At 38.2% G+C, this 18130-nt stretch overlaps 1 protein-coding gene across 1 annotated transcript in view; it reads right to left on the bottom strand.

Moving 5' to 3' along the window:
• zmp:0000001167 (protein phosphatase 1 regulatory subunit 12A) overlaps positions 1-18130 on the bottom strand; it is a 29905-nt gene continuing 11775 nt past the window's right edge. Inside the window, exons 4-24 of the mRNA XM_048157917.1 lie at positions 16527-16683; positions 14332-14476; positions 14100-14174; positions 13536-13618; positions 12067-12260; positions 11888-11991; positions 11243-11440; positions 10086-10174; positions 9819-10004; positions 9650-9745; positions 5777-5867; positions 5213-5329; positions 4804-4897; positions 4606-4691; positions 4468-4524; positions 4346-4368; positions 4195-4258; positions 4010-4114; positions 2536-2586; positions 2367-2417; positions 1-893 (exon numbers count right to left, since the gene is read on the bottom strand). Coding sequence (XP_048013874.1) covers positions 807-893; positions 2367-2417; positions 2536-2586; positions 4010-4114; positions 4195-4258; positions 4346-4368; positions 4468-4524; positions 4606-4691; positions 4804-4897; positions 5213-5329; positions 5777-5867; positions 9650-9745; positions 9819-10004; positions 10086-10174; positions 11243-11440; positions 11888-11991; positions 12067-12260; positions 13536-13618; positions 14100-14174; positions 14332-14476; positions 16527-16683 — 2153 coding nt within the window. The 3' untranslated portion in view covers positions 1-806. The remainder of the gene's footprint in view (positions 894-2366; positions 2418-2535; positions 2587-4009; positions 4115-4194; positions 4259-4345; positions 4369-4467; positions 4525-4605; positions 4692-4803; positions 4898-5212; positions 5330-5776; positions 5868-9649; positions 9746-9818; positions 10005-10085; positions 10175-11242; positions 11441-11887; positions 11992-12066; positions 12261-13535; positions 13619-14099; positions 14175-14331; positions 14477-16526; positions 16684-18130) is intronic.

The following is an 18130-nucleotide window of genomic DNA, read 5'->3' as shown; positions in this document are numbered from 1 at the left end:
TACAAACACACATTTTATTAAGTGCCAACATTCATTTAATATATTAGAAAAACAACACGTGGAGAAAATAGAGCTGATATCATGTTACAGTTTATAGCGTTATGAGTTCAAAATGCGTAATATTTGTACATTTACACAATAAACAAAAGCCACCGCCCTCGCTTCAGAAGACAACAGGCGCAAGGATGGATCAAACAAGGGTAAAAAACACGAAAATAGACATTTCCGCATTGCTCGCTTTTAAAAAAGATGCATAGCATAACTGGCTGCGAAACAACAGCCCGGCGTGTTTTCGGCAAGCATGAAAATCTGCACCAATGTCAACGAATGATTGTCGAGCTGGTTTGTGGACACTCGAGTGCCATATTCAGACCACCTCTAGTGGAGTTTAGGGTAGAACCTCTCAATCGTGTGTGTGTGTTTGTGCAAAGATGCAAAAATACTGCAGACTTCAAGCTGCCTGAGACTCGTGGAATGTGTGTGGAGTGTGTGCGCTCACGCTTATGGGAATGTGCATGGTGCACGAGTGCGAGTGTGTGTGTGTGAGAGAGAGAGAGAGAGAGAGAGAAATCTGAAGCTCTGTTGCATCTCCTCGCTTGTTGGCCTCCTGAGAACATGGATGAAGTTCAAACACGCCACACGCACACAGTCCTGCAGGAAGGTAAAAGATCACGGCTGAGCGACAGTGACATTCTTTTCTCTGTAGTTCCTCTCCTCCTCTTTTCCCTTCTTTGGCTCTCTGGGGGGGTGAGTGGTGGACAGTTTCTCTTTCTCTCTCTCGGTCTTCTGCTCGTCCTTCTCTCACTCTATTTGGAGAGTTTGCTGATGACTCTGATGAGCGCGCCGTTCTCGTCCTTCAGCCTCTGGTTGTCCGCTCTCAGGTCCCCTAAAACCTGCACAGCAGACACACGGAAGACGAGTTTCTTTTTAAAGGAGCAGCGCACACTAAAATGTCAATTCTGGCATCATTTACTCACACTCATGTCCTTCCAAAGCCAATTTTTTTTTTTCTTTTTTTCCAGGGAACACAAAAGGAGATGTTTTGAAATAATGTTCAAGCTGCGGTTTTTCCAAATAATGCAAGAATACAGTATTATATTATATTATATTATATTAAAAAAAAAAATTGTTTAACATTTTCGTTTGATTGGCCACTGACCAGGGACTGTCAATTATATATTATAAATTGTTAATAAAATGTTAATAATTAATAAAAATAACCAATAATAATTAATAACAATAACAAAAATTGATTAAAGTACATAAATAATGATATACATTAATATATTTAAACACAGTAATATACATATATTTAAAATAAAAACATTTATATTTACAATATTGTCATAAAATATGACAATTACATGTCAATTAATATTTTATAAAACTGTATATATGTGTTTGTGATTTACATTTATATTAAATATATATTTATAATGTAGTAATACAACTACATTATATATTAATATATTATGTTTGTTAAGCCACTGACCAGGGACTGTCTATTATTAAATTAATATTATATTATATTATATTATATTATATTATATTATATTATATTACATTACATTATATTATATTATATTATTATTTTTTCAGTTTCAAACTTCACTTTTGCAGTTATTATATTATATTATGCTACAAACTAGGGCTGTCAAACGATTAATTGCGATTAATCACATACAAAATAAAAGTTTGAGTTTGCCTAATATATGTGTGAGTACTGTGCGTAATTAATATGTATATATAAATACACACAAATTAATGTATATATTTAAGAGAAATATGTTATGTACAAAATATTTTTATGTATATATAATATAAATGATATAAAAATATAAATAAATACATATACATATAATTTCTCAAATATATACATGAATATGTTTGTATTTATATATACATAATTACTCACAGTATTATATTATTCAAACTCAAACTTTTATTTTGTAAGCGATTAATCGTTTGACAGCCCTACTACAAACTCTCTGCCAGAACATACAGTATTTGATGTTTAATATGCAGTTAAATGAAGCAGGACCAATCAGATTTAACTGTGGGAAAAACTAGAAATATAAACCAGGCAACCATCATAGCTAGTTAGGACAGAAACTCACATTAACATTGCAGAAGTGTGATTTATCACTTGCGACTTTGTGTCATGCCTAGTGAGCATGTAAGGCAAATGCCTCGTTAAACTGGTTTTACTTGTGTTGGCTGTATTGCTCTCAGGCATACAGTATTAAGAGATGCATTCATAACATTTCAGTGGATAGAAACGCTTCAGATCTCCTCTAAGCCAATCAGCATCAGAGCTCACTGAAAGAGCTAATCAGAACAAGCCCTCCATGATCATGTGCTCTCACCTTTAACTCCTCTTCCAACTCAGCAGCTCGCCTCTCTAACATCTTTTTCTCCTGAGACAGAGAGAAAACAAGCATGTGGAATGACATCATAAGATTGAAAACTTCCATACAGGAAAAATTCCATATGTTTTCCATTACTTCAGTAGAATTTGATGTTCTGTAAACTCACCTTCTTTTCCATTTCCAACAGAGCCGTGCAGTCCGTGAATCTCTCCTGCCTCTGTAACGCACATAAACACAAGTTAAGAGTCAAATATAGTGGTATTTGGGGTCACACTGATACTAGAAGAAAATATACTAATATCAGTCTTTCTACAGTTCTTGAGAACAACCATTCAAATATGAAAATCTCTGTGTGGTCTATTATGAAAATTACAGTATTATTCAGCTGTATATTCTACCACATGTTGTTTATTAAGTAACACACAACCAACAGAGTTTGAACAACAGTATTAAATGTAAATGATAAAAATATATACTATATGTATAATATATATATTATATATCCCTTCAGGACATGCTGTCGTTGATCCCTACCAAATTTTGTGAATATATGCAATAAGATATTGCAATTTATGACAAAATTCAAAATGACGGTTTCAATGACACAAGGAATCCATTGACACCAAGATCATGATTCTGACAAACTGTTCAAAATTTATGAGCAAAAATAGCAAGTTTTCAGATCGCATGACCTGTAGGTGACGCTGTTCCCAAATTTGGCCCCTCAGATCATGGTTCAGATGAAGCGTACCAATTTATGCTTCAATTGTTCAAAGTTTGGCCGAGATGCAAACTTCTGGATCGACCTTGTTAAGTTCGCGACATAACTTTTTTTCACCAGTACGTCATAAAAATCTGTTCAGTAATTTCAGTGCGTCTCGGTCCAAAGATAATCTCTGCCAGTTTTCGTAAGAATTGGGCAAAGTTTGAGTGAAAAAGCTGAGTTTGAAACTGACAGAGTGGCCAAACCAAACCAACTAGCAGCCAAAAAACTGAATACTGTACTTTTCAAAATGGCTGCTACTGTAATGGGCGGAGTCTTAATGTAAGATGTCAAATGTGATCAGCATCGGGAGAGGAATTGGGTGAAATAAATTTCACTTTTCTAGAACAAAGGGTTCAAAAGTTATAAGATTTAGAAAAGTGAATTTTTGAACTGGTGGTGGCGCTATAGAGTTGGTCCTAGAGACTCCAAAATTGGTCCAATAACTATTCATGACCATCTGTACAATTGTGCCAAATTTCATCATTTTCTCATGTTCTGTTGATAGGGCTGCCATAGACTCCCATTCAGGAAAAAACTAAACTAATGGATACAGGGGCTACAGCCCCTTTTATCAGTTATATTTTACATTTGATTACCTTTGTTTGTTTGTTTTTTAATTTCTTAATATTTAATTTAATATTTGATACTGTTAGGAACCTTTAAAAAATTAAATTTCATGAATTCTTCTGTTTATTGAGTAAGTGATTCAAAAAATAAACAAATTGATGTCAGGTTATGTTTTCATAAGCTTGCACCAAATAAATAGTTTTCCTATTATTAGAAAACAAAAGAGTTATTTTACAAAAAAAGTTAATTTCCGACACTGCTCTCATGATAATCCAGCTGATTCATGTTCATGTGCGTGTTTGTGCACCTGTGTGGCCTTTTCCAGCTCCACGCGGGTCAGTGAAATGGTTCTCTGTGTGTCTGATAACTGCGACTGCAGACGGCGGTTCTCCCTGGACATCTCCTCAAACATCTGAAACACACGGACACAGACATATAACTCACACAAACCTCCTGCCAACCCAATCAGTTTAACTGAAAACCCCTCCAGACCTTCTTAAAGTCCCGGGACTCCGATCCTCTCGTGAGGATACAGTCATTCAAGACCGAATCAGACCTGAGAGGAAGGAAAGATGGACGGAATGAGAAGGACACACACTGAGATCATCAAACAAAGTCAAAAGTCAAAAGGTCAGACTCATACCTGCTGCTCACGTGTCTGTCTGTCTGCGTAAGGGAGACAAAACGTCAGCAAAAAACATAAAATCCATAAAATATGACACTATCACTGTCAATCAATTAAAAGTGCATGCTGATTGGTCAGACCTGTGGGTCCCGCCCACCACTACTCTCCTCCTCTCCACTGGGGTCGTAGTCATCGCCCTGAAAATACAGAAGTTAACATTTAAATCCAGGATCTATTTCTAACCTCCAGTTTCAATCACATGTCCTCATCTTCATCACCTCTCCAGTTTTTCCTCTCCTCCTGGCTCTGGCTCTCCTGCGCTCCCTCGCTCGCTCCTCAATGTCCGCGGCTGCGCTGTCCGCATCTGACACACACACACACAATAGAGAAAAAGTGTTACAGAGAGAGAGAGATGCCTAAACATATCAGTGTGGTGTTATGAAATCCAGTGATACAGGTTAAAGGTGAAAGGTCACCCTGTCTGTCAGGACGTGGAGCACCAGGGGGGTGTGTGAGTCCCAGCAAATCCGACTTCTGCAGGTTAGCAATACGAGACCTCCAGCTCACCTCCTACACACACAAACACATTTACAAAATCTGCTTTGATTAAAACATACCTTTAGGTTTGATGAAATCACTAACTGTAAGCAATATTCACTTATGAACACCACAAATCATTATTTCCAAACATGTTTCTCAAACATTCACCCCCTCTGCTATTGTTCACACATCAATTCCGCTAGTGTCCAGTTTGAAAAAGTAATAGAACATGGAAAAATATGACACATTTGACCTTTAACCTTTAATATTTCTGCCTGGTTCATCAGCGAGTTCTCTGAGTGCAGAACAAACACAGATATTTGGATTAAACTCAACCTTTCTCACCCCTTCCTCTGCCTTCTTTTGCTTCGCTTCTTTCTCCTCCTCTTCTTTCTTCTCCTTTCCCTTGTTTTCCGTCTTCATTGTCTTCTCCGCTTCCTGCAGGTCTGTGAGAGTAACACCCTGAAATTAAAGTAACACAACGGTCACACTGAGATGTCTGGACTCCAGCTGCGTGTAAATGCAACCGCTCTACACAAATGTTTTTCCTGCGCCGAGGTCATAGTTCAGGGTTAAAGGTCATATAGCCTTAGACGGACCGCCCACTGACCGTTTAATACCATTTGAAATTAACCCTATTTTCCCAGGCGGCTACTATGAGCACCAATAGTTAGATCTATCATTATGATATCATTTATTTCAGATTTATCTGTTGCTAAATATAACAAACCGAACAGTGGTTGGTTGCTTTACACATCAAATAGATCAATTTTTAATTCTCGTTTACATTTTTCATCTAATATTTATATTTTATTTCAGGTTATTTTACTTATCGAAAATGATTTTTAGTAGTTTAAATTTTAGTTAACAATAACAGAACTGGACTAGAAGTCACAAGGCCAGACTGACCTGCGTTGAGCGTCTGGACTGACGGGCATGTCTGGATCGGGCTTTTCTTTGAGCTTCCGCTTCCTCATCACGCACTGGAGTCAGATAGGACCTACACACACATAGAAACTCAAGATTCAGCCAATGAAAACAATGAAAATGTAGATAAAACTAACTTGTAGATGGTCCAAACTGGTCTAATGCTGCCTTTATGTGCTATCGGAAATGTCCTACTTCCCACTTCTGAAGTTGTGATTACAAGCTTGTCACATTTAAGTGCTTAGTTGTCAGAAAGAACAGGAATCATGGAGGATGCCAGGTTTAATTTTGCCCATTTATTGGGCAAAATGATATTTAACGTCCCATTCACTGACAACCATATAAACATTCACTGCTTGTTGATGATTCTGGAATTTCAGTTCAAATACAGGCTATTTTTGTTGTGTTTAAAACATGTACAAACCCGATTCCAAAAAAGTTGGGAAACTGTACAAATTGTGAATAAAAACAGAATGCAATGATGTGGAAATTTCAAATTTCAGTATTTTATTCAGAATACAACATAGATGACATATCAAATGTTTAAACTGAGAAAATGTATCATTTTAAGGAAAAAATAAGTTGATTTTAAATTTCATGGCATCAACGCATCTCAAAAAAGTTGGGACAAGGCCATGTTTACCACTGTGTGGCATCCCCTCTTCTTTTTATAACAGTCTGCAAACGTCTGGGGACTGAGGAGACAAGTTGCTCAAGTTTAGGAATAGGAATGTTGTCCCATTCTTGTCTGATACAGGCTTCTAGTTGCTCAACTGTCTTAGGTCTTCTTTGTCGCATCTTCCTCTTTATGATGCGCCAAATGTTTTCTATGGGTGAAAGATCTGGACTGCAGGCTGGCCATTTCAGTACCCGGATCCTTCTTCTACGCAGCCATGATGTTGTAATTGATGCAGTATGTGGTCTGGCATTGTCATGTTGGAAAATGCAAGGTCTTCCCTGAAAGAGACGACGTCTGGATGGGAGCATATGTTGTTCTAGAACTTGGATATACCTTTCAGCATTGATGGTGCCTTTCCAGATGTGTAAGCTGCCCATGCCACACGCACTCATGCAACCCCATACCATCAGAGATGCAGGTTTCTGAACTGAGTGCTGATAACAACTTGGGTTGTCCTTGTCCTCTTTAGTCCAGATGACATGGCGTCCCAGTTTTCCAAAAAGAACTTCAAATTTTGATTCGTCTGACCACAGAACCGTTTTCCACTTTGCCACAGTCCATTTTAAATGAGCCTTGGCCCAGACAAAACACCTGTGCTTCTGGATCATGTTTAGATATGGCTTCTTTTTTGACCTATAGAGTTTTAGCTGGCGACGGCGAATGGCACGGTGGATTGTGTTCACCGACAATGTTTTCTGGAAGTATTCCTGAGCCCATGTTGTGATTTCCATTACAGTAGCATTCCTGTATGTGATGCAGTGCCGTCTAAGGGCCCGAAGATCACAGGCATCCAGTATGGTTTTCCGGCCTTGACCCTTACGCACAGAGATAGTTCCAGATTCTCTGAATCTTTGGATGATATTATGCACTGTAGATGATGATAACTTCAAACTCTTTGCAATTTTTCTCTGAGAAACTCCTTTCTGATATTGCTCCACTATTTTTCACCGCAGCATTGGGGGAATTGGTGATCCTCTGCCCATCTTGACTTCTGAGAGACACTGCCACTCTGAGAGGCTCTTTTTATACCCAATCATGTTGCCAATTGACCTAATAAGTTGCAAATTGGTCCTCCAGCTGTTCCTTATATGTACATTTAACTTTTCCAGCCTCTTATTGCTACCTGTCCCAACTTTTTTGGAATGTGTAGCTCTCATGAAATCCAAAATGAGCCAATATTTGGCATGACATTTCAAAATGTCTCACTTCCAACATTTGATATTGTATCTATATTCTATTGTGAATAAAATATAAGTTTATGAGATTTGTAAATTATTGCATTCCTTTTTTATTCACAATTTGTACAGTGTCCCAACGTTTTTGGAATCGGGTTTGTAATACACTTCAAATGATTGTTCATATATGCAAATATGGACTACTTTAATGACAATGTGATGGAGCTGATGTGGAAAAAACTAGTAAAGAACACCAGTCACAGCAGCAATCATTCTCCTATCCGCCATGTTTAAAGTTTATGGCCCGCCCAACTTGGAAACTTGGGTTTCAAAATTATCCTAGAGCTTCCCAGTGGTAAAAAAGCATTCATATCCAATTTTAACAAAGAAACTCAATAATTCCGATAGCATGTGAAGGCAAACATAAAAATCAGTTGGACTACCAGCCATTGGACTTGGCTTCAATCTGGTTTACCACATATAGAGGCTTTCACACCAGGTAGCTATAGGAACTCCCCAAGAACTAAATTTTCCCCTAAGCCCATTTTCCCGGTTGCATTCGCACCGCCAGTAGGAACTCTAATGTGATGTAAGCCGGCCGAAAGCAATGTTATTTAAAGGGTTAGTTCACCCAAAAATGAAAATTATCCCATGATTTACTCACCCTCAAGCCATCCTAGGTGTATGTGACTACCTTCTTTCAGACGAACACAATCAGAGATATATATAAAAACATTTGGGCTCGTCCAAGCTTTATGATTTTGAAGCCCAAAAAAAATGCATTCATCCATCATAAAAGTAATGTTAGATTTGATTAATCACGATTAATCGATTTGACAGCACTAACATACACCGATCAGGCATAACATTATGACCGCCTTCCTAATATTGTGTTGGTCCCTCTTAAAACAGCCCTGACCCGCCAAGGCATGGACTCCTCTAGACCTCTGAAGGTGTGCTGTGGTATCTGACACCAAGATGTTTGCAGCAGATCCTTTAAGTCCTGTAAGTTGCGAGGTGGAGCCTCCATGGATCAGACTTGTTTGTTCAGCACATCCCACAGATGCTCCATTGGATTGAGATCTGGGGAATTTGGAGGCCATGTCAACACCTCAAACTCGTTGTTGTGCTCCTCAAACCATTCCTGAACCATTTTTGCTTTGTGTCAGGAGCATTATCCTGCTGAAAGAGGCCACAGACACCAGGGAATACCGTTTCCATGAAAGGATGTACATGGTCTGCAACAATGCTTAGGTAGGTGGTACATGTCAAAGTAACATCCACATGGATGGCAGGACCCAAGGTTTCCCAGCAGAACATTGCCCAAAGCATCACACTGCCTCCGCCGGCTTGCCTTCTTCCATTGCTCCGTGGTCCAGTTCTGATGCTCACGTGTCCACTGTTGGCACTTTCGGCGGTGGACAGGGGTCAGCATGGTCACCCTGACTGATCTGCAGCTATGCAGCCCCATATGCAACAAACTGTGATGCACTGTGTATTCTGACACCTTTCTATCAGAACCAGCATTAACTTCTTGAGCAGTTTGAGCTACAGTAGCTCGTCTGTTGGATCGGACCACACGGATCAGCCTTCGCTCCCCACGTGCATCAATGAGCTTTGGCCGTCCATGACCCTGTCTCCGGTTCACCACTGTTCCTTCCTTGGAGCACTTTTGATAGATACTGACCACTGCAGACCGGGAACACCCCACAAGAGCTGCAGTTTTGGAGATGCTCTGACCCAGTCGTCTAGCATCACAATTTAGCCATTGTCAAACTCGCTCAAATCCTTACGCTTGCCCATTTTTCCTGCTTCTAACACATCAATATGAGGACAAAATGTTCACTTGCTCCCTACTATATATACACTTATCGTTTATATATGCATGTCGTTCACAGTGTTTTAAGAAAGTAGACAGGTCAAGGCTAGCACGACGTGTTTTTTCCAGCAGGACAAAAGGTTTATTAGCACTCCGTCGTGTATAAATGATCAAACACTCACTTTCGTCTCTGTTTGGTCTCTGGCTCGCCTGACGTGGTTGTTGTGGTTACAGAATTGGAGACGGGCTCCTTCTTTTCAGCCTCTTCCTGAGCCGATCTGTGAGAGAGACACCAGATCATACGAGTGCGAAACACATGATCACATCACACACAATTAGACACACACAAACCTTTGAGCCAATAGATTATTGAGGCGACTGAGTCCAGAGGTTCCCGTGGTTACAGAGGTCACTGAAGGGTCGTCAAGTTTCCTTCCATAAGATGAGCTGCGAGGTAACAAGGGGTTTTGACCCGACACTTCTCCAGCGGATTGGCTGTTCAGTCGGCGTGTGTACGAAGAGCTCCGGCTCAACAAGCTACACACACACACACAGGAAATTGGATGAGATTGGGAAACTCTGAAAACACAACATCTTTGTGATTGTTGTGTCGCTCACCTGCTGGAGTTGTCGGGGTTGGTGCTGGTGTCGGAGATGCTGAATAGGCGTCTGGACGGAGTGGGCTGCACACGGGCCAACCTGGGCTCCTGAACATAGGAAATGACATTACTTTGAGGTGACAAAATAGATTAAATATTTACAAAATACTTTCAAATATTGTGCGTATTAATTTATATATTAATATGTATCAGGACATATTAATATAATAATTTTAATAGTTTTATTAAGCGTTAACAATAAGATTTTGTGTTTTTTTTATAATCAATTAACACTGCTTTTGTCATTTTTTACAAGATGGACAAAATTTGTCACCAAAAAAAGTCATTCGGTTTAACCAAAATTTCGGTTTTACCGATTGACCATATTTGACAGGTTAGTTAGCAAAAGGACAATCAAACATTTTATATTTAGTACAAGTTTTTAAAATATTACAACATTTTCCATGTTTTACAGCAGTTGTACTGAATTACCTGATGTTTCGGGACATGCGTATGAGCAAGTGAAAAATGTATATATTTTGAAAAATTAATGTTATTACATTTTAAGATATTTTAATAACTAATGAAATGGCCGTATTGGCCTTTGGACGGTTAAACCGAATGACCTTTTGACACTTCAAAATCTTTAAAATACCTTTATATGTAGCAAAATATAATTAAAACCTTTTGGATTCAACAAAGTTGTACAACCTTACATACTTTGGATGTCATATCTTTGTTTTTTATTATTATTATTATTATTATTAAGGCCTTTTGACAAAAAAAATGACCCGTAACATCATTGACCCGTTTTGTAATATTTATTTATTCATTCATTTATTTGATCAAACATACAGTAAAAACCTAAATATTGTGAAATATTATTAGAATTTCAAATATTTGTTTTCTATTTTAATAATATATATATATATATTAAAATGTGTCACATGATCCTTCAGAAATCATTCTAATATGATGATTTGCTGTTCAAGAAAAATTTCAGATTATTATTATCAATGTTGAAAACAGTTGTGCTGCTTCATATTTAATATATAAATCATTCTGTATTGAATTTTCAGCAAAAATAGATTTTGATATAATTACAGTGACATTACTGTGATTTAATGTCAAGACTGTGTGCATACAGTATCCATACAGTATTTGTGTGAATGTTACCTTATTTTCAGTTTCAGAGCTCAGTCTGGGACTCGATGCAGAGCGTGTCATTCCCAGTTTAGTCTCGGGGTCCTTGAGCACCTCACTGGCTGGATCAGAGGCCCCGGCAGAGCCCAGCGTCACAGAACTTCCTGCTTTACGCAGAGACGTTCTCCAGGAACCTGGAGCCTCGGTCACCGCGGTCCGAACGGGTTCAGCCTAAAAGCAGAGGGACTCATTATATTATATTATACATTATGTTATGTTATATTATATTATATATATTTTTTTACTTTAAAATTAAAAAACAAAACAAAAAAACATCACAATTGTCAAATACAGCCACAACAATCACTGGGTTTTATTACTGATAATTTTATCATCATCAGTTATTCAAATAAAAATTGTTGTCTGCTGAATTGCCTATCAGTGGCCATATTTATTTATTAGCACTGATATTTTAATACATATTAGGATTTGTACTACATAAAATATGGCCTGCATTCCAAAAATCAACATTAATGAGTTGACATTGAAACCCAAAAATTGGTCAAATTGTTTGAATTATTATCAGATTTAGTGCAAATAGGCTGAACAAAAAAGAAGACTCTTCAGAAAACTCAACGCTTTGAGCCAGTTGTGATGCATTATCAGATCTCTCGTCACCTTTTTAACCTGGTTAAGGGCAGTGCTGGTCACAGAGCTCGCCACGGCCGCTGCATTGCGTTTGTTGTTCAAGTTGTTGATCATTTCTCGAGTTTTTGCTTTTTCTGTAAAGACACACACAGTCGATTATCTAATGTTATTTTTGATTTAGAGAAAAACAATGGGCGGGGTCTGGTCACCTGACTCTGCGTCGCTCTCTGATTCGCTCTCTTCCTCTGAACTGGAGCTGCTGGAGGGTTTGGATTGGCCTGCTGTGCGTGTCGACTCCTCTTCATCCTCTTCGGTGGGCGGAGTCTGGAGAGTGGGCGGAGCATGTTTTTCTCTCTCATGCAGGGTGATCTTCTCTCTACTGCTCATACGAGAGATGGACGTCCTGTAGGTGACATGAAAGTCAGTGAGTGCTAAAACTGAAATAAAAATTCATAAAAGTATATGGACATAAAAAAAACTAATAAAAATAACAAAAACAAAAATCACAAAAAATTAATAAACTTTTGTTAAAATGAAAATGGAAAAAATAAATATAAAACTAATTCAAAACTATAACAGTATTTCAACATTATTAAAAGAACACTGATTCCTATATTATTTTCACAATATCTTTTTGCACTTTAAAATTAAAAAGAAAAAAATCATTAATTTTCAAATATAGCCACAGAAATCAGCCAATCAATGAGAGCTAAAATTTAAACAAAAAAATAATAAAAACTATATGGACATATTTAAAAAATAAATAAATAAATAAGAAAATGCACAACAAAATAACTAAAACTTTAAAATTTAAATGAAAATGGAAAAAATAAATATAAAAACATTCAAAATATTATCAAACTATAATAGTATTTCAACATTATTGAAATAACACTGATTACTACATTATTTTATATTATTGTTTTCACAATATATTTTTGCACTTTAAAATTAAAATTAAATTAAAAAAACAAAAATCAATGAAAGCTAAAATAAATTAAAAAAAACTACATGGACATTTATAAAAGAAGAATTAAAAAAAGCGCACAACAAAATTACTAAAACGTTAGTTAATATTAAAAATATAAAATATAAAAATAAAAACTAATACAAAATATTATTAGAAACTATAATAGTATCTTAATGTCTCAATACTGATTATTATATTATATTATAATTGTCCATATATATATATATATATATATATATATATATAATTCAAATAAAATCAATAAATTTGCTGCTCATTTAGTTAAAATGAACACTGAAAATATAAAAATAAAAACTAGTTCAAAATATTAATCAAAACTATAATAGTATCTCAACCTTACTAAAATGATACTGATTATTATATTGTGTTGTTTTATTTTTTTCACTTCAAAATTCAAATAGATTCATTACAAAATTCCAATATAGCCAAAGCAAATCAGCCAATGAGAGCTGAGAATGTCATGTGATGTAATACGTACTGAGGCTGGGGTTAATATATTTGTGATGAAGGATAAATGTAAACCGATCAATCAGCTTTTGACTCAAAACTCTGATTCAGTGATTCGCTTGCTTCATCACTCAAAAATAACTCAGATAGAAATGATGGTGAATGATTCTGGGTTTCATCCCACAGGAAGTGAAGTGTTCCTATGCAGACACGTGATTGGACACCGTATGTGATGTTTACCTGCGAGGGCGAGCTGGTGCCACGGACACAGGTGGGCTGGTCTCAATGACGGGTGTCTGCATCTTCTGTTTCTCTGAACGCATCTTTAGGAGTTAAAAACATCAACAACAGCTCAATACAATTCATGCTGTATAATTCACACTATCACTAATCATTTTATTTAGCATGAATAAGGGTAAATCTCACAGGAACTGTCAAAAGCTGTTGAATTACCAACTAGAATAATAAAGTAGGACACGTTTTAGCTTTAAAAGGGTCATTAATGCTGATAATCTGATACCACAAACAAGGTTCAACAATTAAGCTGTGTAATATCTCCTAAAAATATGACTGATGCATTCCTCCTCAACTACATACAGACAACAGTTGTGTGACGTGAGAATGGAGGTGTGTTTGACGGCGTTGGCTCTGTACAGCACACACACACACACACACACACACACAGTTGTTTTTGGATGTTCTTGCGACAAAGATATCTGCTCGATTGCTTGGAGTGAAAGCGGTCTTTGAACATTAACCAGAGAGGTGATAAGATAGCGTACATATAAACACATGCATACTTACAGCGTTTTGCTTCTTCTGCAGTTCCTCCAAGTTATCAACGATGTTCTCATCGGCTACATCGAGTGCAGTTTGGCCCTTTGATACACAAATACACAATGCTTTGAAATTCTATACATTTCATGACTCTCTGGAAACATGATATATTTTATATTTTAAATCAATGTATTCAACGACAGCACATCCTGTCATTATGGCAAAATAAACCCGTTTAGGATGATAAAAGAGCCTGTACCACATTATTGACGGCGCTCATGTCACACATGTGTTCAGCCAGCAGACTGCAGGCCTCTTCCTGTCCCCAGTGAGCCGCCGCGTGGAAAGCCGTCCAACCATCACTGTCCCGACTGTCCACGTCTATCGCACACTTCAGCAGCACCCTGATGCACAGTAATAATATATTAATACTTAGATACTATTGTCCCCCCAAATACTCGATACTATTGTCCCCCCAAATACTCGATATTATTGTCCCCCCAAATACTCGATATTATTGTCCCCCCAAATACTCGATATTATTGTCCCCCCAAATACTCGATATTATTGTCCCCCCAAATACTCGATATTACTGTCCCCCAAATACTCGATATTATTGTCCCCCCAAATACTCGATATTATTGTCCCCCAAATACTCGATATTATTGTCCCCCCAAATACTCGATATTACTGTCCCCCAAATACTCGATATCATTGTCCCCCCAAATACTCGATATCACTGTCCCCCAAATACTCGATATCACTGTCCCCCAATACTCGATATCACTGTCCCCCCAAATACTCGATATCACTGTCCCCCAAATACTCGATATCACTGTCCCCCAAATACTCGATATCACTGTCCCCCAAATACTCGATATCACTGTCCCCCAAATACTCGATATCACTGTCCCCCAAATACTCGATATCACTGTCCCCCAAATACTCGATATCACTGTCCCCCCAAATACTCGATATCACTGTCCCCCAAATACTCAATATCACTGTCCCCCAAATACTCGATATCACTGTCCCCCAAATACTCGATATCACTGTCCCCCCAAATACTCGATATCACTGTCCCCCAAATACTCGATATCACTGTCCCCCAAATACTCAATATCACTGTCCCCCAAATACTCGATATCACTGTCCCCCAAATACTCGATATCACTGTCCCCCAAATACTCGATATCACTGTCCCCCCAAATACTCGATATCACTGTCCCCCAAATACTCGATATCACTGTCCCCCAAAATACTCGATATCACTGTCCCCCAAATACTCTCGTCCCCCAAATATCGATATGACTGTCCCCAAATACTCGATATCACTGTCCCCCAAATACTCGATATCACTGTCCCCCCAAATACTCGATATCACTGTCCCCCAAATACTCGATATCACTGTCCCTCAAATACTCGATATCACTGTCCCCCCAAATACTCGATATCACTGTCCCCCAAATACTCGAATACTGTCCCCCCTACTCGATATCACTGTCCCCCCAAATACTCGATATCACTGTCCCCCTCAAATACTCAATATCATTGTCCCCAAATACTTGGATATTATTGTCCCCCCAAATACTTGGATATTATTGTCCCCCCAAATACTTGATATTATTGTCCCCAAATACTTGGATATTATTGTCCCCCCAAATACTTGGATATTATTGTCCCCCCAAATACTTGATATTATTTTCCCCAAATACTTGATATTATTGTCCACCCAATACTTGGATATTATTGTCCCCCCAAATACTCAATATTATTGTCCCCAAATACTTGATATTATTGTCCCCCCAAATACTTGGATATTATTGTCCCCAAATACTTGGGTATTATTGTCCCCCCAAATACTTGATATTATTTTCCCCAAATACTTGATATTATTGTCCACCCAATACTTGGATATTATTGTCCCCCCAAATACTCGATATTATTGTCCCCAAATACTTGATATTATTGTCCCCCCAATACTAAATATTATAGATGCTGCTCTGCTGTACTCCATTATGCACCACTCTGTTTGTTGTTAGGATGACAAAAAAAGTTTTAAAAGTTACATTTTCAGGGTGGTCTGCCTCAGCGGCCTTACAGCACTCTTCACTGTCAGAATGAGTGAGCTGGCCAATCAAATCAAGACAAGTGCGAATTCTAACGCAACACTTTTGTTTTAGCAGTGAAAGAGTATGTGGCGTGCAAGTAGCTAAACATTTAATATTTGATGACTGTTTTATGAATGAAATATTCGCAATATCCAGTAATGCAAATGACAACATTTTAATAAAATTTTGCTGACAAATAAACGTGAATTTCTCAGTCCAGGTAACACAGAGAAAGAGTAAACATTGTTAATTTACATATACTACTGACAATTTAACAATACAAAGTGGGTTGAAAATTGGTGCAGTTACACTTATGAAGTGGCTTAGTGAAATTAGCACTTACTTTAACACCTCAATGTATCCTTTAGCAGCAGCAACATGCAGAGCCGTGGCCTGAGTGTTCAGATGAGGGACCAGAGAGCCACTTCCTGCCAACACGGCCATGGCATCCTGGAGCATCACTCTCTCTTCCTCTCTCCTGGCCTGATCCACATCAATACCTGAAAATTCATTCAAACAATGATTAGAATCTTTCTCAGACAGCACAGGCCATTTTGAATCACAATCATCCAATCAATTCCCTGTGGACAAAATGGGTCGTTTCACTAAGATATACAGTATGTCACAATAGGGAAGAAACGACTAGCACAAATACAAAGTTCTGTCATGAAACCAATGAGTAGCCAATGATATTGCTGCTCAACCTTTAAATACTTGGCTATTGTTTACTGTAGTAGTTGCAGCACGCTTTCAGAGACCCTCCACTTTCCCCAGCTCCACCTGTATAGATCTGCAACAGGTAATTCACGTATGCTATATTTGTACAGCAGTTACATGTTTTACTTGCTACTGCCAATACATACATGACATGCTGCTGTGAGCAAGTCCCGTACTTGCTCTGCAGCAATAACCAACAGCAGCAGCAGCAGCAATAACCAAAAACAGCAGCAATACACAAAAGCAGCAGCAGCAGCAGCAGCAGCAGCAATAAGCAGCAGCAATAACCAACAGCAATACCAGCAATACACAAAAGCAGCAGCAACAACAGCAATAACAACAGCAGCAATAACCCCAGCAGCAGCAATAACCAACAGCAACAGCAGCAACACACAAAAGCAGCAGCAAAAACAACACCAGCAGCAGCAGCAATACCAGCAGCAGCAACAATACACAAAAGCAGCAGAAACAACAGTAGCAGCAACAGCAGCAATACTCAAAAGCAGAAGCAATAACAACAGCAGCTATAACCGCAGCAGCAACAACAGCAGCTAAAAACTGCAGCAGCAGCAGCAATAACCAACAGCAGCAACACAAAAAAGCAGCAGCAAAAACAACAGCAGCAGCAACAGCAGCAATACACAAAAGCAGCAGCAATACTCAAAAGCAGAAGCAATAACAGCAGCAGCTATAACCGCAGCAGCAATAACAGCAGCAGCAGCAACAGCAGCAATACACAGCAGCAGCAGCATAGATCTATTACACCAAGACCAAACATATCAACACTGTCATATCCATTACCATGCCAAACACTCATGACAGAACTTCCATTTTATGTCAACTTTAAGGGCCCAAGGACACAAAGACACAACATTTGCACACCCGATCAGATCTAATGTGCTGCAGGAGGAAGTTTATAAAATCTCTGCACAACTCCAGCATTTATAATGGAGTTTTTGATGTGGGAAATTCACATGCTGTTACTGTTAAAACCAAACATCCTATAAACAAAAACACACAGACACACACACATACAATGAGCTTCTGTGAGCATTTGTGCGTCGACCAAAGTTTTAATGGGATCATGCACAGCAGGTCAAGATCAGACAGATGGAGTGTTTAAAGCCCGGGATACGCTGCACGATTTTTGGCTGTCCCAGACGAAAGATTGCCATCGTGAAACAATCGTGGCTCTTAATCAGTGGTCCTATGTCGTACAGTGAGAGAGGT

This window comes from Megalobrama amblycephala, linkage group LG15 (genome assembly GCF_018812025.1).
Source record: "Megalobrama amblycephala isolate DHTTF-2021 linkage group LG15, ASM1881202v1, whole genome shotgun sequence".
NCBI classification, from domain to species: domain Eukaryota; kingdom Metazoa; phylum Chordata; class Actinopteri; order Cypriniformes; family Xenocyprididae; genus Megalobrama; species Megalobrama amblycephala.
The sequence above is the reverse complement of the archived record's forward strand: the minus strand, read 5'-3'. Positions and strand labels throughout refer to the sequence as shown.